The sequence below is a fragment of the Fukomys damarensis genome, unplaced genomic scaffold (assembly GCF_012274545.1).
Source record: "Fukomys damarensis isolate Sample0158 unplaced genomic scaffold, DMR_v1.0_HiC HiC_scaffold_11, whole genome shotgun sequence".
NCBI lineage: Eukaryota > Metazoa > Chordata > Mammalia > Rodentia > Bathyergidae > Fukomys > Fukomys damarensis.
The window spans coordinates 47,787,374-47,809,667 of record NW_022900923.1 but is presented as its reverse complement, the minus strand read 5'-3'; the positions used below and the strand labels follow the sequence as shown (position 1 = coordinate 47,809,667).

The following is a 22,294-nucleotide window of genomic DNA, read 5'->3' as shown; positions in this document are numbered from 1 at the left end:
GCAGCAGCTGCCGTGATGTCTCCGTATGGACCTGGAAGCCTGGTGGGACGGACTCTCTACGAACCTGAAAGGCCGAGTACTTCTTTTCAGTAAGTCGGCATCACCAGTTGTGACTTGATAATTCGGACAGGAAAAAAGCAGTTGGTAAACCTCTTTCACGAGAAGGCAAGGTAAAGGCAAATTCAAGCAAGTGGTGTATTTAAGCGGGTGATAGGTGAGACTTGATAGCTTGCACACAGTGTCTCAGTGTGGATTTTAGTTTGAGTTGCTTCAGTACTGCTAGGAGCAGGTTGTTTCCCACAGCCTCCCCTCCAGCCACAACACAGAGGAAGCCACCAGCAGATTCTCTCTGCTCCTTCATCCATGCTGCCCCAACTGGAAGTTCTGGGGCCTTGATAATTTCAAGATTGGTAAAGAGCTCTCTGGAACGATTTAAAATGGTCAGTGGGTTTTCTGATACAAGAAGTCCTCGGGGAACACAGTCCTCTACGATATGCTTTAGTATACTAGTGTTTTAAATGTTTGGAGTATTGTTTTATTTATCTCATTTACTGACCTTCAGGAAAGTAAAGGGGAACCAACTTAATAGCTTGAAATGCTTTTAAATAGCTAGGATTCCAGCTGTGACTGCAGTCAAAAGAGAACTTCTGCAACCACTGAGTATTTGTGTACAGAGATAAATGACACGATGAAGGAGCTCTTGTTTATGTTGTCACGGAGCCTCCTCAGGATAAGAAAGAATTCCCTAATAATTAAAAATGTCTACCTCAGTTTAGAAAACGTTTGAGACCCTTTCTGAAAAGGTGCTGTGCTTAGGTGGTGGCATAGCTTTGTAAGGCTACCGCAGCAAATGAGCACAAACCAGGGCTTCACACAGCAAAACCCTGCTCTTTGACAGTCTGGAGACAAGAAGTCCAAGGTCAGGGTGCCAGGAGGGCCCCAGGGAGAAACTTCTTGGCTTCTGCTATTGCCGGCAACCGTTGGCAGGCCTCGGGTCCAGCTCTGTCTGCATCGATGACCTGATGCCCTCTCTTTCACAAAGATAGCTGCCGCAGTATGACCTTATCTCGACCAAGTAGGCCACCGTGAACCTATTTCCACGTGCAGTCACGTTTTAGGGTTCGGAGATGGACATAGATTTTGGAGGGGGACTTCAGAGACTTCTAAAATAGTAAGAAGTAAGCTGTAGTTGGGGGCCTCAGTCCAGAAAACTCGTTCAAGGTGGAGTGTTCAAGTGGTAGTGGGTACAGAGCACTGTGGACACAGAATCAATGAGCAGTTGTGGCTGCAGGGCCGGCGCTCAGGTTTCAGGGTGGAGTTGGTGACGAGCCTGAAGTGGGACCGCTACACCAGCCAGCAGCAATGGGGCAGCCGCACCGCCAGGCACTGTGGGCAGAAGGGCTGGTGCGAGCATCCACAGCGTGGAGTTCCCAAATGCCTGAGGTGTCTGGGTTCGCAGGGAAGCGAGGGAGAAGGGGTGCCGTGAGGGAGAAGAGATCAGGAGGGTGACAGGAGCCTCGTCTTTGTTGTTTGAGTGACTGTGACACGGGGATAGAGACAGTCAAAGGGAAAGGTCCAGGAGAGGCTCACAGAGACAGGGATGTCACTTTGCATTGGATCTGAGTGAGGAAAAATGACAGGGAGTTGTACCCTCGGTCATAAGCTCTGCTTCAGAGGAGGTGACTGCTTCTGTGATGTTTGATTTCTGAGTCATCAGAAATGCTCCTTTGACTCCCCACCTACCTCCTGGATTTAGGCAGTGGATGCTTTTAATTCTGCTATCAATAGTTGTTTCCCCTCTGTTAGAAAGCAAATGCCTTCTGGAGAGAGGACATCCATTTACTGTCTGTCTGTTGAACCTTCATAGGAGGGATTTTTCTCAGCCCTTTCTGCGTGGCTGGCTTTTGAGAAAAACACATGGAAAGATAAGGAGACCCGGGGGAGGAATGGTGGCCAAACCAGTGGTAAACTTGGTCAGTCTTAACTAACCCTAAGCATGTAGTCCTGTTGAAGATCAAGAAAAATCATGATTTTTGGGTTAGGCCTTTTGCTAGTATATGTTAGACAAGACACAATTATTTTTGTACTCAATTTTATGGCTACAAGAGCTGGGGATTTAGCTCAGTGGTTCCGACAACTGCCTTGCAAGCACAAGAACCTGAGTTCGATCCCCAGTACCCCTGCTCCCCCAAAAAAGAAAAAAAAATTTTATGGCTATGAAACCGTTTTTAGAAGGAGCAATAAATCTTACCTCTCCCACTCTCACTTTGATAAAAACAATTTGTGTGGCAGTCTTCTTTCTGAGCTACTTCGGTGGGACTATGCTAGGTGGGGTTCACATGTGACCATGACAGAAGGGCATTCCTGTCTTTGTCAGAGGAGGTTCATGTTAAGTTTTGGTGGTTTATGTCAGAAGTTTATTATGGGGTGTTCCGTATAGTCCTTCTGGGACCCAGGCTCTTTCCACGCTGCTGTCCACGGTATTCAGGGCATTGCCTCAAACCACAGGAGGCCCGCAAGCCAGGGAAGAAGAGGCATGCCATGGCCTAGAAGTGACAGACGTGTACCTCACATTTCACTGATGGGTGCTAGTCCCAGGGGCCACCCTGATGAAAGGAGTCTAGCATACAGTTTAACATGAGGACAGAGTCTTGACTCAAAAATTGTCTGTTTTCTTGTCTAGTTGCTTTGGTTGGGAGTAGGAAAAAGTTAATGGAAATTTTCTGTGCACACATCTTGGGATCACCTTAGAACAGGAGTTCTTGGGCTAAATGATGTGGCTTTTTCAATAAGTTTCACTTGGCATGATGTGTAGGAAGATGAGATATCGTCGACTCTACCTCCTTCACGGGGGGGCAGGAGCAAGGAGAGGTGACCCAGTTCTCAGATTTGCAGTGAGGTGGTGGCATAAGGAGTCCCAGTGAACCACGTTACAGTTTTCTACTCTGGCGATCTCACTACTGCCAGGCCGTTCATAGAGAGCGGTGCTGTGGGGAGCAGCCCTGGCCGAGCGAGAGCAGAGGCTGGACTGGTGAAGCAGAAGGGCCTTGGCATGCTTGCCTTCGGTGCTGGAGCATATTTAGGTCGAGGATGTCTCTGTAATCCCTGGCTTGGCAAGAATTTGTAACTTTCCTGGGGATCACTCTCGATTATTTATTCTTCCCAGCTGTTTTTAAATTCATTTAATTTTGAACTGCATTTACTTTTAAATACCTTTCTTTATAATTGTAAAGTAATACTACAGAAATTAAGTAAATGTATACAAGGATAACAAAAATAAATGCAAATGTAAAAAAACCTGCTTGAATTTCCATAGTTTGATGCTCATTATATATACGCTTACATGCAGTGGATTGGGATTGTGCCATATGAAATGTATATTATTGCAACCTCTAAAATATTTCATATTATGCAATATGAAATATGCAACCCTTAAAAATTGTTTTAAAATAAGTAATGATATGGAAAGAGTCTCATATGTGTTTGTATACTTTGCATAAAAATACTAATATTGTTTGCTTATTTAATGGAAATAGGAAAAAGCTAAAAGAGCTCTGCATGCCATACACTTTGTAAAAAAAATTCTAATTTTAAGTTTTTAAAGGCTGCATAGTACTGCATCTCATGAAAATATACTGTACTTAAAATAATGGCTGCGGTGGGGAGAAGGGAGGATGGTGTATCTGACTCTTTGGCTGTGATGCTGTTCCTCTTCTCCCAGGGCATCAGCAGCCTGTTCAGCTCTCTGAAAGTTGTCCGGTTGCTCCGTCTGGGGCGAGTGGCCCGTAAGCTGGACCACTACATTGAATATGGAGCTGCCGTGCTGGTCCTGCTGGTCTGTGTGTTCGGGTTGGCTGCACACTGGATGGCCTGCATCTGGTACAGCATCGGGGACTATGAGATCTTCGATGAGGACACCAAGACGATCCGCAACAACAGCTGGCTGTACCAGCTGGCGGTGGACATTGGCACTCCTTACCAGTTCAATGGGTCTGGCTCAGGCAAGTGGGAAGGAGGTCCCAGCAAGAACTCTGTCTACATCTCCTCGCTGTATTTTACCATGACCAGCCTCACCAGCGTGGGCTTTGGGAACATTGCCCCATCCACGGACATCGAGAAGATCTTCGCGGTTGCTATCATGATGATTGGCTGTAAGTACTGTCATGCTGGGCTTGGCACACGTTCTTTCTAATTGTTTTATTTGTGCACATTTGCAGCACACAATGATGGCTTTCCTCTTGGGGAGCTGGTACATGTGATAACGTGTCTCAGTTCTTTTTTTCATCCCCTCTTCCCCTCCCTCCTCGTGGTCTCCTTCCTTTTTGCAAAAGAGCTGCCTTCCTGTTTCCTATTATCTATCTTTTATCTTTCTCTTTACTTATATTTTGGGCTTCTCATATAAGAGAAACCATGTGATGATTAAGCTTGGTGACTGATTTATTTCACTAAACATTACAGTCTCTGGTGCCTCCATTTTCCTACCAGTGACCCCAGCGAGGCACGCCTGCTGGCCATTCCCGCTGTTAGGGGGTAAGAGGGTGATAGCTGCTGCGCCAGTAGAAGCAGGGGTGTGGTAACTTAAAGTAAGGGACAGTTTTTCATTAATACTCAACATTCTTGATAATCAAAGGCCATGTATGCACACTACAAAAAAAAATTGAGAAAATGCCAAAGAATATAAAGTAGAAAATGAAAGCTATTCATAATTCTATCAGAAGTAACTACTATTAGTTTTCGGCACTTTCCCTTGTAAAGCATTTTCTATGCATATCTGAACACATAAGTGCAGATTTTTATAGAGTTAAATGAGAAATGTCACACATACATTTTGGTGCAGTGTTCCTAGCCCAGTGGATTGTGGAAGCCTTTTCACATCAGTTTAGCTTTGCCTTTTAAATAAAAGATGAGTAGTGTGGTGTTTTGATATACATAGTGAAATGGTTGTCCCAACAAAGCAAATGAATATACCCATCTTCTCATCTAGTTAGTTACCTTTCTTGCTTTTCTTCTTTTTGGCAAGAGTTCTTCAAATCTGTCAGCAAATATCCAGTGTTCATTAATGATGGTGAAGCTACCGTGTCACTTTAACATAGCTGTAGGTCTGCACAGACCACTGTGGTATGAGAAAAAGGATGTATTTAAAAGGCATGCAAAACATTTCCTTAATTATCTTCTTTGATTATATATCAAAATGGTAATTATTTGATATATCAGATTACATGAAATACTCCATTAGAATTAATGTAGTTTTTCTTTTTCCTTTTAAATGTGGCTCCTAGGAAAATTTTAAATCTTACTTCTCTTAGACAACACTAGTTTAGATCAACATTTTTGATGTCTGCCTAATAGCTGAAAAATGTTCCAACTCAAGGCACATACATACGCAAAGGGAAAAAAGGCTCCTGTTTGATAGGGGAGAATTGATTAATCAGATAACTTTCCTGGATTAAAAAATAACCTATTCGTGGGGCAAGCATTTAAATCTGAGCCATTCACCCACTGACCACTGTGGAGTCTGGAGACGGCATTTGTTGCAAAGGATAAACTCCTTCATTACAGGAGTCTCAGGTATGAGGGCCCTGACTTCCTAGAGAAAGCAAAGGAGCTGGAGTGACTGGACTTTGTGGAACTGTCAAGCACCTCCCGATGACGCTTCTGTGATGATGGGGACACGGGACAGGGCAGTCCTGGCGAAGTCTTCCTTTGGATAGTGGTCGGGTTGCACAGGAGGACCCTCAGGCTGCGTCAGCAGGCAGAAACCTTGTTGCCTGATGTGCTCCTTCACGATGAAGTTGATGAATTAATAGTGTCAGCCCTGGGGAAGCATAAGGCTTCAGCTGCACTCAGTTGCTGAGCTTACTAGAAATCCTGCACCCCATTCTCTGTGTGGGTCTTGCGACCTCAGATTGTCCCCTTCGCTGCTTACCTTCTCCTTTGTCACAATAGCCTCCTCCCGTGTGACTCAGTGCTTCGGTAAAGGTGTTTGCTGAGTGCACTGTGCGTGTGGAGGGTAATTGATTGGTGGGATACGTGTGTGGGCGGAGATCTTGTGTCTGCTCCTCGCTTTACAATGGGTTTGAGTGGAGATGATTACCTGGCCATGGGAAGCAATGCTAGGGCTCTGTGGGTGGCTAATTGCTTCCGTTTAATCAGGACTTGAACTTTTTCATGTCCCAGGAAAGGATTGAAGACCTTTCTTCTTCTGCAAGCATCAACTGCACTTGTCTCCTAGTTAGAGCTTGCAGGGTGTGTGTTTGTTTAGTTTTTGTTTTATTTTTCTTTCCTCGTTGTTGGGGTGTGCGTGCATGGTGGGGATGGACTCAGTGCCCTGTGGATGCTAATTACATGCTCCTCCACTGAGCTGTACCCGCAGCCTGCTTGCAGCACTTTTTTGAGGCGTTGGAGTATTCAGTAACCAACCGGATGTATCGTACTCAGGACAAGATTTTGCTCTCAGTGGGGAGATGAGGTGCTTCATCGGTTGGACCCTCATCGCAGCCTTTGCAGAGAGTTTGCTAAGAGTGGTCAGTTGCAAAATGGGCCCCATTTCAAGGGCTCCCCAAAGGCTTTCAAACACCAGATTTCCCTGGAACTTCTTAGCCAGAAGAAAATAGCTCTGGTGGCAATAATAAGGATTTTTCTTCTCCAAAACCATTCTATGGGGAGCATAATTTCCTGGGCACCCAGGGAACCTCAGTTATTACCACTTGTTTCCTTTTCTCACCTTCTCTGAGTCAGGTGATGTTTGCGTTTCTTTATTTAACAACCTTAATACGCAGATAGCCCCCTCTGTGGCAGGCAGCCTGTGCGACTCTTACAGCTTCCTGAACGCTTGTTGTTTTGCCAGGCACAGTGCTGAGTGCGACTCCTTACTGCTCATGACATGTGGGCACGTGGTGATAATGACCTTGACTGCATAAGGGAGCGGAGGCTGGGAGGAGGGATGTGGGGCTGATGGGCGGGGTGGGAGGGCGCAGGTCTGGGCCTGGCCCCGTGGAGGCGGTGCAGTAACAGCACAGGCGTCGCCTGTGAGGCGAGGTCATCGCGCAGCCTCTGACAGCCTTCCTTGCTCACTTACCCACACATGGGACCTTCGCTGTAAACTTTAGCAAGCTGGCAGTTTCTGCGGTGGAAACTTTGTCTGTGATTGTTGTTGCTGTCATTTTAATTTAAGAACAAGATTATGTTACAGATTCAGAGAACTGGATGTAGGGGAAACCAGCCACTTTTCAGCATCCTGTCACTTACAGGTATAGCTGTTTCGCTTCCCGTGTGACACACACCTAACAAATTCTTGCACTAAGAAGAAAGTTACGGCTCTCTGTGTTGAATGCTGATTATCCTTGTGCAGTCACATCCTGGACAGCCTTTGTTCAGGACAGCTTCTATGTCCCGTGAGATTGACGGGGTTGCCTTGCCTGCTGGCCTGTGCCCGTATGCACCGTGGTCTCCTGCCCACACGGCTCCTGAGAGCATACTGGCAGCAGGACGGGGGTCGTCCTGCGTGGGGCTCATTGCACTGTCCACCTTGGCGGAGGGCTCCCTTGCCTCCCTCCCAGGTTCCTCTGGGGGAGGACTCAGGGCCCACAAACTTCTGAGCTCCTCATTGTCATGGTTTTCTTCTCTGGTGGCAAAGTTCCCTGAACGGTAGCAGTATTTCTTGATTATTCTGTTGCCGTGTATGAGCCGTAATGTAGAGTGTCCCGGGCTTTTGTTCCTCCTCTCTTTTGCTTGGACTATCTCATTAAAACTTGGCTTATTCCCTAGAGAATGCCAGGAAGCAGAAAAACTAAATATTTGCAAAGTAGCCACTTTTCTCAGTACTGATAAAGCAATTGTATTATGAAGAGGTAGAAGCTATTAGCTAAAATAAGTTTTTATTCAGTGCTGATTTTTTAAATTAGTATATGTTTGTAACACGTAATTATTACATTCTTTGTGGGGAGATGGTACATGTACATAATACATCTTAATTCTTTTTTAATCTGCTCCCCCCCCACTGCTCTCTCCTCTTGTTTTGCTTTCCTTATGGAAAAGTTATGTCTCCTCATTTCCTATAATATCTGTAGGAAAATGGATACATATCAATGCCAGTACATTAAGTGAAATAAATCAGACCCACAAACTTAACTATTACATGGCTTCTCTTACATGAGAAAATGAGAAACCTAAAATATAAATAAATGAAAGAGAAAAATAAAGTAAACGTTTTCGTGCCCAGCAGTGGGTTGGGTGCTTTACGGTGTCGACAGCTGCCTGGTTTTATGTCTGGTTTCCAGCCTGGGATCCTGGCCCCCGCCGGCTTCCCTGCCTTCCTGGGTGTGTCTGCGTGTCTCCTGCCAGAGCTCACATAAGTGTGAGTAGTGGTGAGGAAAGCAGAGGGCTTTTCAGAGATCACGTGCCAAGCAAGTGCTTTCCCTGGCAGGTGGAAGGCTGGGTGGGAGCACTGGATGGGAGGGTCGTGAGTCCGGCCCTGCAGCTGGGGCCCTCGAGGGGTCAGAAGCCCCAGGTGGTACAAGTGAGTGGGGAGACAGAGCGTGCCCTGTCAGCCCCCCCGGCCAGTGACAAAGGCCTGGCTCCGAGTCTTCGTAGGGGCTGAGCCTGGCTTCAGCCACCAAGCGACTCCACAAAGCAAGAGACCTTGACAGGGAGTTCTGTTATCTACTTTCAGGTTGGGGCTACATTGCTGCTTTGAGCAGTTGTTCAGGAGAATCCAATGGTGAAGAGATCATTGCCATTGTCTAAATATAGGCTTGTGCTTTTCTGCTTCTCTGCTTGTAACGTCGTGGCTGTCATCCTGTCTTTTTACGTAAGTTGCCTCCATCTCTCTCCCCTCTCTGACAATGGCAGGGGTAGACACTGCTCCTGCTCCGGACCTCTCTGCTCCCTGCCTCCCACGTGGTCTCCTACCTCAGGCATCATCTGAATCTTGAATCCACTTCTTTCCTCCAAGCCCACCCCACTTAGCTCCTTGGGCCCCTAGCTGCCTGTGGAGGCCAAGGACTCTTGTGAGCTCATACTCAGCCTTGCAGAGCCCCGCCTTCAGTTTTCATTCTGAAGTGACCCCATCCTGATCAATTTTAACACTCCTCCTCCCTGGGAATACCCCCGGCCCCTAGCTGCAGAGCTCACTACTATGCTTTCCCTGTGTTGCCTCTTTCCTGGAGGGACAGACGCTAGCAACTACACCCCTGGTCAGGACCCCGTTATCTCACCCACTGTTAGCCTGGCAGGTTGCTTTGTGCCCTTTCTGAGTGTATTGCCACTTACGTTTAGATACAGGCTCTTCCCTGCCTCTTTCATGACCTTAAATATTTCTTATTTCTTTTCACTTTACTTTTGCTGAAAATCTGTACCTTATACCTTTGGCAGTACTGGTGGTTGATCTTAGGGCCTTCACACTGAGCTATACCTCAAAGTTTTTTTTTTTAAATTTTTAAATTGGAGACAGGGTCTTACTAAGTTGCCAGTTTGCCCAGGATAGGCTTGAACTTGGGATCCTACTGCCTCAGCCTATCAGAATTCTGCAATTACAGGAATGTGGCACTATGCTCAGCTTGAAAATCTCTTGTGTTCTGCTTGGTATACTTATTTTTCTTAAAATTAGATGGGTCAGAGTTCTCAGAAGGCTGTAAAGAGACTCAATATTTATTGACTTGCTAATTCTGAACTGTTGAAAAGGCATTGGACATTGGAGGAGGCTTCAGTGAAATTAAGAAAGCTTCATTTTAGAAGATGGGTTCTGATGTTGGACAGAGACCCAAAACATGTTTTCCAAAAATTTAGGCTCCGTCTGGGTCTTTTGAAGACAGCAGAGACCCAGACTTCTCTGCTGTATTTGCGCATGACTTCCTCACTGGGATCCCAGATGGCTGTTCCAGTTTCAGCCATATGTTCTTTTTTTCTTTCTAGAAAGTTGAAAGAAGAGAAAGAGAGGAAGGCTGGTCACATGCCTTCCCTCTGAGGGTAAAAGTAGGAATTTGTATTAGTTGGATGGAAGTGGGTGACCTGGCCACACCTAGCTGCAAGAGAGGCTGGGGAATGTACTCTTTTGTTCAGGGTGGTCATGTGTCCAGGTGAAAATACACAGAAAGGAGAAAGATACTGGGGAGTGGCAGTAACATCTGCCTCAGCTTTCTGCCTTCTCTTCGTCCTCTTGCTTCTCCTCATCTTCCATCAGTTGACACCAGCAGACTTCTCCCCAAGGACAGCAAACCCTTTCGGAACTTCATCCCTGAATTGCTACTTAAGAGATATTGACTTGAGTTCTGTATCTGCTCTGCGCTGTTGCATTTGTTGATTAAAGGTTAAAGGCTTCCCTGGCAATCTCACTTGATGGAAATGAAAACAAAATGAGATAATGATGTATGACAGCTCTTCAGAAAAGTGGAAAATTTTACATTTAGAAGTCATGAATTTTAGTGTTGTTAGTAACGTGGTTGTTTCTTGCTTTTCCCAGTTAATTTTTTCTTTCCCGTTCTTAAAAAAAAAGGAAATAATAATTGGATTCCCTTCTCAGGAGCATGGGGATGCTATTTAATTGCCTTTTTAGTGCATGTTTGTTTTGGGAAACGGGCCCGTTTGCAGACTTTTCTAGAAGTAACCACTCATTTATTCTCAGAGTTCTTTTCTGCCCAACGAATCAGATTGTTTTCTCTACAATCTTATCTTAAAAGAATTCTGCCTACCACTGTGCTTTTCTGTAGCGTAGCCCCACCTTTGCCAAACCTTTGGCTGCCTTCTGTCTTTTCCATTCTTCTCTCCTCTCCTATAGAAAATTAACCCTGGTTATCTCCAGGCTCTTCCCAGACCTTAGTTTCATGGTGGTCTTGGGATCCATGGGCCCTGTTTTGGGTTTTAGTGGCACTTACTTTAGATTTCTTTATGAACATTCTTTTGACCTTGTAGGTACCTTTCTCACTTGCTGTATATTTTGTCCAGTTCCACTGGGACTCCCAGCTTCCAGAGGGCAGGTCTGTAAGTCTCCCTGCTCTTCCTCTTTTCCTTGTGCCTAGGTACATTTTGCTCTAAAGTATGAGAAAGAGTGTGGTTTTTACTATCAGTTATTTCTGTCTGCTAGGTCCATCTCTGTCTTTGATATAATACTTTGTTCAACTGAAAGTGGTGGTACCATCTAGGGATGGAAAAAAAAATGATGCAAAGCACATGACAAAGACTAGGAATTTGCTTATATCACAGTGAAGCTCTCTTCCAGCTCCTTCATTCCCTTGCTTACAGCATGTTTGTAGGACTAAGCAAACCATGATATTTCTCAACCATTTGTTGGTTGAAAATAGGTGGCTTTGACCTATTTTAAGAGAATTTGAATGTGCACCAAATACTAGGTATTTAATGTGAAGGTCATTCAGTATATCTGCATGTGTGGTTCCCTAGGTACAGAACTCCTTTTAAAAAAGAAAGGCCCAACAGCAGAGCCAGTTAGGGGAAACTATTACCTGAGAAGTAGCTTTTGTGTATTTGGGGAGGCCTCCTAGACCTTGACTGGACGGATGTTTGATGGGCAGAGCATAATACTAGAGTGGCAGGAGAGCCTGCTCCAGAGTGAAAGGAAGAAGGTACTTGAAGCAGTTGTGCTATGAGCATGCCAGACATGCAAAGTGTCACACCGGGAACCTTTACTTCCCAGCAGTCCTGCAAATAGACTTTCTTATTTATCCATGTTTTATAGATAGAAAACCAAGGTTTAGAACCACTAAATGCTTATCCCAGGTCACAGTTATGAGGGGGCTGAATTGAATTTTGATCCCAATTTCATCAGACACCAAATCTTTCTGTTCTTGCTCTGCTTGCAAATTATTTTGGGGTGTGGTAGAGGAAAGTGTTTCTTTGAAGTGTGCGTGTTGGGAGGTAAAAGGTTGGGAAGAGAAGAGAGAGCAGTGGAGAGATGGCATGGGAAGAGTGCTTTTCCTGGAAGGTATTTCTATTAACCTGAATTATAATTATGGTGGAAAAATGTCACCACTGGTTGCATGTTCTTAGGTAGGACTTCATCCTGCTTTATAGCTGGGCTGCTGCACTGGTAGAGGAATCCACATCAAGCTTTAATGTTTGAAAGATGCAAGATTGGATGCCAACTGAAGAAGTGTATTGTTTCTGACCTCATAGGTACCCACATTATTTGCCAAATTTCTTTTCTTTTTAACAGTATAGTTTCTATTTCAATGGGAATGGAGGTGCTAGTAGAATCCAATCTTTTATTTCTATTTTGCTTCTATGTCTGCTGTTGTCTTTGAAACTCACAAGACTCCACAGGGCAGGTAGCGCTCCTCCATTTTATGGATGAGATGGAAGTGTAACTTGGCTGACAGTGGTTAAGACATAGAGCTGGGCTCATGTGTCCCAGGCCACTGCTGCTGTGATTGTTTCAGATTGTTGTGATCATGATTGGTTCTTGTAGCCAATGACTGTAGGTTATGCTGGTGGATCATGGCGGTTGGCCCTTTTGTGGGATGTCCTCAGAGCAGGAGGAGGGTGATTGTAGTGAAAAGTGCTCATGGCCTCCACTGCACCTTTAGCAGAGGGTCTTGGGTAATCTTATTCACACCTCACTGACTGCTTTTGTCAGATATTTATTGTGGCTCTCAATTTATAGAAACAACATCGAGAGAACAAATTTCCTTTCCTTCTTTAAAATTGGTAGGAGTCTGGGATACAGACTTTATTTTTCTCATTGGCTTTTGGGTAAGATCATTGAGTTTGTTAGATCACAGATGCCACAGCCCATGATACTAGTCATCAGAGTTTGCCCACTCCTCCTGGACAGCCCTCTCTTGAACTGATGCTGCCCAGGAAGAGACTAAGGAGAGAAGAGGATGCTTTAGAAAGCCATCTCGACTGCCAGTAACAACAATTGAGCTGAATCTGAAGCTGACATTCTGTCAGGAGTAACATTTCCACATCTGAAGTCATGCACCATAGAAAGTTCAAGTGGTCAAAGCAGACAAGCACGGCTGTGGCCGCTGGCTGTGCTACTTACTAGGTGAATAAGGTGCTCAGTTCCTGATCCTGGTTTTCTCCTGAAAATGGGAGTGATGCGAGTTGAGCAGCATCCATGAAGATAAAGTGCTTCCCCTTCAGAACCTTGGTTTTGGCCTGACACCGAGGCCAGAGCCACAGATGGTCAGCTAGTTGGTGCTGATGACATCCTCTAACCACCTTTGTCTGTGTTGTTTGTTCATTCAGTCGACTGAATTGCTTAACAGCTTTACCAAGGGCTTTGGGAGGTGTTGGATGAGGGTTTAAAGGCAGGGGGCAAGTGTTACATGCAAAGATGTTGATGAAGAACCAGGACAGCACAATATTTCACAGCAGGAGCGTGATAAGGGTTCGTGAGTAGAACTAAATATCAGGAAAACCTTTAGGCGAACGTGCTGCAAAATGCGGCACTGTCTTGGCCGACTCCAGGGACTGCAGACTCTCAGAATGTTTCCATTTTCACTTTTACCCATTGTGGTCCTCCGTGCATATGTGTGAGAGAATAATTTTAGCATTCATCAGCTAGAGGTCTGATTATGAATCATAGCTCTGTGGTGATAAAAACCCCACGACTGCCTCGAGAAATCTTGGCAGGGAAAGAGGTCTTGGTAGGAAGAACAAAATGAAAGAGCAGGAGGCTTTGAAATAAAATCAGCTCTGTGAAAAATCACCAGTGAGTTCTGCACAGCTGCAGGCACCTGTGTACAGGTTTGAGCTTGGTCAGAGGATGGCCTTGGTTCCTCCTCAGGGGAGGAGCTGGACTGGAGGTGGGTGGTAGAGCCAGAGCAGGGCTGTGGGATAACCTTCTTCTAGATCATAACTGCGTAAGCAGAGGCCAGGCCTGTGCTCGGAGGTCCACAGGTTTGGTGTGAGGGAAGCAGAAGGCACCCGCTGGAGAACTGCAGCAAACTCTAATGAGCTCCTACAAAGCCAGACCGGATGTATGGATTAGCCGAGGGCAGCAACCTATCTGCAGAAGATACCAAGTGGTGGGACTTTTGAGCCATAGATTGCCCACCTGGCCCCCTTGCAGGAGGAAGTGTGTGGGGAACAGGCAGAAGCCCTAGCTTCTCCCTGGGCGCTCTCTTCAGATTTCGTCTCTCCTGGGAAGCTCAGGTGTTTAATTACCCAGCTGTAGGTACAGAAGGACTTGGCAGGGATCCAGCAGCTTAACAAGTGGAAGGGAGGCAAGATTTCAGAGCAGAGGCCTTTCTCAAAACACAACATGTGATATAAGTCTTAACATCTTTGCTTCTCTCTCCCTCCCTTCCTTCCCCAAATACTGATCAAACCCTCTTAGAAATGGTGTGGGAACATATGAGTAATTAGCCACTCCTTTTTGTGATTATTAATGAGTTGCTTAGTCTCATGGGCATCACAGAGCTTTGGGATTGAGAAGAACTGTAATTCATTTTAGAGGCTGTCCAGTGAACCATGCTTCTACCATTCTCTGCTTCCACCGTTGGCTTCTGAACCCAATTGCAGATGTGTCTCACTGTTCTCCTTGACTACACCAGCCAGGAACATAGGTATGAAATAGTCACAGTGCAGGACCAAAACGATGATTTCTTTTTCTCTCACTTACCAGCAAAATTATTGGAATCAAAGTCATGATTTAAGGAGATTTAGTGATCTCGTGTTGACTTGAGGAGACCGAAGCTACTGCTTCTGCTACCTGGTAGCCCCTGCTTGCTCTCTCTCTCTTTTTTTTTTGGTACCGGGGATAGAACTCAGGACCTTGTGCTTGCGAGGCAGGCGGCAGAGCCACTCAACTAAATCTCCAGCCCAGCACCTGCTCTCTGTTTGAGGTGCACCAGTACACCATGTGGTTTCTCAGTTGCAATGTGACCTTACTCTTCTGGGATGAATCCTTCTCTCTGTCAAAACGCCAATATTGCACTCTCAGTGTTGAGCAGAAGCTTTGACTGGCTCCAGTGTGAGGAGATGTCCTCCACCTTCTGTGCTAAATTCCGACACAGACAGACTCTGCCATGCTGCCAGCAATGGGATACATCTTTCACTTGCTTTTGTTCTTTTTCACTTTAGCCCCTTTTTGTGGAGCCTGACCAGGAGACCTGTTTTGTTCTATATTCTCTTTCTGCTCATCTTGCAGAATCTCGGACTCCAAATGTTCCTCAGCCGAACTTAACAAGCATCTGCATGTGAGAAAGCACATTTCCACCATCTTTGTTTCAGCCGTTGGCTCTGTAACTTCTCGTAGAGTAAGCCCTTCCCTACCAGGTGCAACTTTCTGCTACTTGAGCATGGCCTTGTTCCCTAACAGAAGGAAAGTATGGCTTTGGGAAATGGCCACTAGTACTCATATGAGTGGTTCCTGAGGCCTCTCATTAAGCGAATTTCAACCTTGTTGTCTCCATGTGCTTAGATTAGTTTTAAAGTTATAGTTAAAATTTATAATTTTAGTTTACAACTACAAGTTTTACTTTAAATTTTATTTTCATGATTATTTGTCCATTATATGATTTGCAAGTATTCTCTCCTATTCTGAGATTGGGTTGCCTTTTTGCTTTCTCGATGGTACCCTATAACGCACTCAAGTCCAGTTCATTGTTTTCATTTGTTGCTTATGCTTTTGGGTTCATATCTAAGGGTTATTATTTGGTGGTTATCTCGCTAGTGTAAGTCATCCATACACCTGATCAGTATGGCGTCTTTACATTCTCTGTGTGGCTCTGGAAACTTCTCTGAGCCCTAATTTCCTTAATACTGTCTGCCTGGCAGGGAGTGGCGGTGCTTGGATGGCATATCTGTGAAATCACTGGCAGGGAATGTGTACTAAGTGCTCAGTACGTAACTGTTGGGGTTATAAATAGCTCTTTAGTGTTTATCTCTCATCATTATCTTTTTATCCTTACTTCAGATAGAGATGTGGGTATTACCTGGTGAAAGCCATCTTGCGATTACTTAGCTCCACTTTCAGAAGTCCATGGATTACAAGAAGGGGGCCAGGCTCAATGCCGCCTGAGCTGCAGAACCTTCTCCCTTTGCCACAAAAGGCTGGCGTTACTCACTGATGCTATCAGCCTCTGAAATAAACCATACTGCCTCAAAAAGAATTTCTCCACTTTCTCAAGTGTGTCAGCTGTCCTTCCTACCTGCTGGTCCACGAGAGGTGGAGGCCTGGGATGGTGGGGATGAGGAGGACGAGGAGCAGCTCTGGAGGTTAGTGGGGCAGAAGCCTGAGAAGGGTGCTCTGCTCTCCCCAGCACTGGCTCAGGCTTCTGACGAGGTTACCACATTGCAGGGCTTGCTGGGCTGCTGCTTTCCTCTTTTAATCAGGCTTCTTGCAAAGCAGTTATCTCATTATTTAAATATATTCCTGTTGAACGTTCTCACATTTATAACTTAATGATCTTAATTATGCATTAGTGAGAAAAGCACTTGGCACTGTAGTGCATTGCCTTCACAGTTCTATCGAGGCCACAAGTAGGGCTTGTAAATACAAGTTTCTTGGCCAGGTACATAAAGGGTCACAGAACAACAGAACTTCCAAGGTATAATGGCTCTTCCTTGCCTCTGTGCCTACCATCCTCAGGTTAGTGTGCCTGGCAGGGCTCTGCTCTTGCATTGGAATGAGGATAGGAAGGAGAGAATGAGCATTTGGAATGGGGTCAACTCTTTGTATCCCCAAAGAGCAGTTTGTTTTTCTCTGCCTCTGTATTTCACCACTTAGAGGTGGGGAAAGTACCTCTCGTCTTGTTCTTCCTGAGGGATAGAGAGATGGGGCAAGTCTGAGATCTTGGGCCAGGACTTTCTGGAGGACCACACGGAAAAAGCCTTGAGAGTTGACTTCTCCAGTCCAGGAGAAAAAGAGCCGAACGTGAGTCTCATGATCACAGCATCCCATTTTTCTAAGTGTTTACTGAATACCTACCATGTGGAAGGCACATTATAAGTATTTCTGGGTTGTAAATAGTTCTTTTTCACTCCAAACCTGCCTATCAGTGAAGAGTCTTCACTATTTGGTGATACAGTGAAATATTTTATGTGCTATTGTGCTTAGAGTAGACAGAGGGGATATCACAGTTATCAGGTGAAGACTAACCCTTTGGCCCAGTTGTGCTCCTGGAAGAAGAGAGAAGTTTGATAGCATCCCATGGTGCTGAATCCTTCCAGAGAGGATTTACTGTCAATTTGTTGTCTGTCCTTGAAGAACATAGTTCACCCATTCATTTGGCAAAATGTTGAGCTATTAAATTGGGAGAATAAATACAACAATGAACTTGCAAGGCAGTGTTGATCTCGAAGGGACAGGAAAGCGTGAGAAGTCCTATGGTCCCAGTTAGGTATTGATTTCTGAGCAAAGGGATCTTTCGTGGGTAAGAAACAGTGGAATGGATTTTTACTGTGACCTGGAGGGAAAATAGAATTTAGATGGAGAGAGAGAAAGAGGGCAGGGGAAGGAGGGGAGTGGCTGGGTGGGTGCAGACCGAGGATGAGGCACATCGGAGGGGAAGGAGATCCCGTAGTTAACCCGCAAAGAAGCAACCCACAAGACTCAAGGCTCAAGGGGCAGCAGTGACTAATTTTGAAAAGAGGTGTGTGCTGAAGGGCTTGTACTTTCTTCTGAGGGCAGCAGGAGAGAGCCAAAGGCAGTAAAGTGGGAATATTGCTGTTGGAGGTTGACTCAGAGGAGAGCGAGGTGAGAAGCAGAAACAGCAGGGGGTGTTGGTATATTCCACCGGGAAATGGCGATGGTCTACGCCAAGGCAGAGGCAGTGAGTAAGGAAGGAACTGGAGAGATCCCAGAAATACTAAAAAATAAAGTAATTGGACACCTCTTGGCAGCGTCTCTGCCTGGGCGTGGGGACACAGGGTACCACTGCACTGCGGAGCCCCCACTTTGCCACAGGCTTCCTTTCCAGCCAGCGCCCAACGTGGCATTTTAGCAAGGCCCCGAAGGCTGCTTCCAGCCAGATGGCTGGTCTGTGGGGGCGAGGCAGCAATGGCGCTGGCCAGCAGTGGTGAGGACCCAGCAGGCTCCTAGCAGAGCCGCTTTCCTCCCACCGCCACTGAGCACGCGGGTATGCAGGAGCGCGGGGTGGGGCCACGTTTACTCGTGCAGAGAAAGGTCACGGTGGACGCAGATTAGCATCGTTATTCTCCTTTTCCCAAAGTGCCCTTTGCTTGAGCCACTGTGGGGCAAACGGAAGAAACGCTGTCTTGCTGGGGTATTTTGTCAGATCCTGGGAATTACTTCTCAGCCATCACCATGTGTAGGTTCTGTCCTCTACAGAACCGGGGGCTACTTGGTCCTAGGGAGGGGGTGAGTGTCCTCCCCCATCCCTGCTCTCATGGGTTCCTTGTGTTCCGTGGGGCCTGTGCATCGTGGTCTCCCCTGGGTTCCGCCCTTTTCCCACTCACAGGAGCCTCCCTTCTTCCTACCTATGCAAATGACCACACTAACCCTAGACTTTCGGAATATGGCTCTCAAATGTCTCCCAAAGGGCTTTATTGGGAGGTGTTGGAGCCTGTAGGAGGTGGGGCCTAGTGGGAGGAAGGTAGAGCTGTGCCCTTTAGGGGGATTATGGGATTCTGGCCCCGTCCTGTCTTTTGTTTTGCTTCCTTGTAAAATGCCCTGTAGGCCCTTCCAAGCCGGGGAGTCCACAGAAGGAGGCCGTTGAGGTGGCTTCATCCTCGCTTTGGCCCCTATCCTGAGGCCTGCTGAGGCCGGGCTGCGGCAGGCCCTCCAGGTGTGCAGCGGTGTTTGCGTAACTGTGAGCCTGGCAGATGGGGGAAGCAGCATCTCCCGAGGGCCTGGTCCCCAGCTCCGCGTTCTCTTTGTGCACTTCGTCTTTGATTCCTTTTTTCCAGGTCCTTGTGTGTTTGTCTGGGAGCTGGTTTGACCCCAATATATAAGAAATAAAGTTTGGGTCCTTCTCTCCACAAGAGGGACCCCAGCCCTTGCAGGACCTTGTCCACATCTGTGGAGCCACCAGGGCTTCGGCCCTGAGCAGAGGGAGACGTGGGAACCCGCAAAGTGCTCTCTTGGTGGGACTGCGCCCCTCGTCGTTCCTTTCGCTTCATGTTTTGTCATTTGCGAAAATATAATGAGGTTCCGTTTTTTCTTCACCTGGTGGTGTTCCTTCCAAGCTTCTGATGAGGTTTTCAAATGACCAGACAGCTGTCTTTGTGAACTCTGCTTTGTGCCCTTAGTGATTCCACATGTGAGAGGCCTGTGTTCCCAGAGCTGTGCCAGGCTGTGGGGACCTGGAGGCGCCTCGTTCTGAGAGCCTGTCCTCATACTCTGGCAGCTATCAGATTACTGCGAAGCATGGAGCACACGGTAAACGCTGCATAAAGTCTCCAGATTAAAAGCTACAGGAGCCTAGAGGACGGGAAACGACTTTTAAGACAAAATACCTTAGAGTTTTCTGAGCAAACCTCTGAAAATGTGTTAGTGAGAACGTGTTCCTCAAGACTTATTCTTATTGCTGCTAAGGAGGGGATTCATTCACGGACCATATATCATCTAGAATACATCTAAAAGAGGCTTTGAATAATTTGGATACAAGGGATGGACATTTATCTGTCCATCAGGATGATGTACTGTGGACCTTAAGCAGACAGACGGACCTAAGGGTCCTACCTGACTGGGATAGGTTGATCACTTGTTGGGAGTGGGACACGTATTAAACAAAATAACTCAGGTAGGGAGAACTCTCAGCCAAGGAATCCGAGTGTGGAGAACGCGCAGGTCCAGGGGAGTCGGGCTGAACCGATACAATGGCTGAAGCTGTGTGGCCGAGGCCGGGAAAAGGATTTAAGAGTGAAGTGTGGCTTCAGAGCTCAGAGTGTGATCTCAACCCAGGAGCCCCGCAACCCTTCGCATAAACTGGAGAATTAAAATCACCTCTCTGTCTCAGGGTCAGCAAGTTGACCTGAACCCCCAAAGAAATGCTCTCCTAATTTCCTTGACCTTCTTGGTAACAGTGAGTGTATCCAGCTACTTAGCCCAGCCTCAGCCCCTGGGCCTCTTTCCCCCTTTTCTGTGCCATCTCCTCCCTGGAGAGCCTGCAGCATCTCTGGTGCCCCCCTGGATTCTCATTACCATGTCCCGATTCTGCAAATGCTGCAAGACCCCTGGCCTTGAGCTCTGCACCTGGCTTTTTCCTCTTCCCACCGTACCACACAGCCAACCCAGCCCGACGTGGAAATCAGGACGCTGTGTTTATCCAGGTGGGAGCTATTGTGAGCTCTGACGGTAGGGTCGTGGTGGACTCATGAAAGGAGAGAGGATGCAGTATGGGTTTCGAAGGTGACACCAACAGGACCAGATGGTCAATTGTTTGTGGAAGGACTGGGGGCAAAGAGTTTGTGATACTGGTACCTTACACGAACCTGGGCGTCAGAGGTGGATGTGAGGTAGGGCACTGCCATGGGTCCTGATTTAGATATGCTGGGTTTGAGTTGTTCAACAGATATAAGTGGACAGTTGTTTCATTGGACTGGGCTAAGGGAGAAGTTTAACTCAGCAATAAACCTGGAAGCAAATGACTCATAGCATCAGTTAGATCAAGATGTGAATCGAGTATATACTGCTATATGCAGCTTCCTTCCCAAAGCTTGCATGTGCGCCTGTGTGTGTGTGTGTGCTGCCCTTTGGATGTACCCGGGTACATCGGGCCCCTTTCTGTCTGGCTAAGTAGAGGAGGAAGAGTCTGAGAACAGTGGAGAACAAGGCATGGTATGGGTAGAAACACAACCCTTCCGGAGGGGGAACTCTCTTTCCTCTAACGATTGTCCGAAGGTGACCATGGCCCTCCTGTTAGTTCAGCAGTGAGACAGGAAGCGTGAGCCTGTCAGGAGGCCAGTGAGCTCCACCATGAGTATGGCCCAATGTTTATGGAGCCGAACTGGAAGGTGGCTCATCAGCACTACCCACGGGCCTAGGCTCTGTTCCAGAAGTCTATAAAGTGACTCAATGTGCCCAAGTGCTTTGCACCTGAGGTGAGTTTTCAGATGAGTCCTCCCTTGACAGTGGGGAATTAGCCCTAGACCAAATGTTGCTCTGTATCCCTTAACGAATACAAAAAGAAAAGCCAAAAAATAGTATTTATAGGAACAAAAAAGTATCTGACATCCATCCTAAAGGAAAAAAACCCAGCATCTGACCTCCAATTACAAAGACATATTAGTCATGCAAAGCAGAAGGAAAATGCCAGACACGATGAGGAACAAAACCAATCAATCAGAATAGACTGGAACTGATAACAGATGTTACAGGTACTGGACAAAGACTTCCAGTGAGTTGTTACACCTGTGTTCCATAGTTTCTAATATTTAGAGAAATTCGAAGGTTTAAAAAAAAATCCAGTCAAGCTTTTAGAGGAGAAACATTCAAGATTTTTAAAAAATCACTGAATAGGATTAGTGGCAGAACTCACTCTATATGTTGCAAGAGAAAAGATTAATGAACTTGGAGATGCTGCCTTAGAAACTATTCAAAATAAAGCTTGCAGAGAGAAGAAAGAGTATTGAGAAATGAGCAGAGAGCCGAGCTACAGCATCGGGGGATGACTGAACTTGCACCCAGGCTGCAGAGGACCAGAGAGGTGTGGGGAGCAGAAATAATATTTGAAGAAATAATGATTTAAAATTTTCCTGACAATGGAAATTATGAATTCACAGATGCAAGAGCCCAGAAAATTGTAAGCACAAGAGTACGGCTCCCCACTCCTTCCTCTGCTCCCAGATTTTGATATGTTTTGCAAACACATCTTTCAAAAACAAAGGTGAAATGAAGACATTTCTGACATACAAATATCAAAAAATGCGTTCAAAGTAGACCAGGAAGATGGCATTGGGCGAAAATGCAGACCTATGTAAAGGGAAGGAGAGAAGACGGTTGCCTCTGCCTGAGCGTTCTTCCTTCTTCTGCAGGCCGACTCCTTTCTGACAGCAGAGACCTGCACTTTTCACAGCCCTGCTCGTGTTGACACTGCACCCTCACACCCTTGTACTTGTGTGCTCACTTAGCTGATGCCTCGAGGGCAGGGCCTTCAGACGGACTGTGTTCTGATGACTGGCATGCAATCAGCCAGCAGCATGCGCCTATAGAGTGGACCAGTGTTCGTGGCAGCGGGGAGGAGATGGAGGGGCTCTGTCCAGAGGCATTTCTGAGGTGCATCCAATTAAGCTTGTCATGTCGGACCAGGGCTGGGGGATCCACTTCACTGCTGCCCAAACTTCAGTCATTTGTGAATCTCTTTTTTCCATATCCAGGTTCAACCACGTTACCATTTACTTTAAAGTGTTTAAATTTACTAATGCAGTT

General features: G+C 46.3%; 1 protein-coding gene across 1 annotated transcript in view; it reads left to right on the top strand.

Annotated features, from left to right (window-relative positions):
* Window positions 1-22,294, top strand: part of Kcnh1 (potassium voltage-gated channel subfamily H member 1) — a 256,799-nt gene that overhangs the window by 94,092 nt on the left and 140,413 nt on the right. Inside the window, exon 8 of the mRNA XM_010613231.2 lies at window positions 3,722-4,151. Coding sequence (XP_010611533.1) covers window positions 3,722-4,151 — 430 coding nt within the window. The remainder of the gene's footprint in view (window positions 1-3,721; window positions 4,152-22,294) is intronic.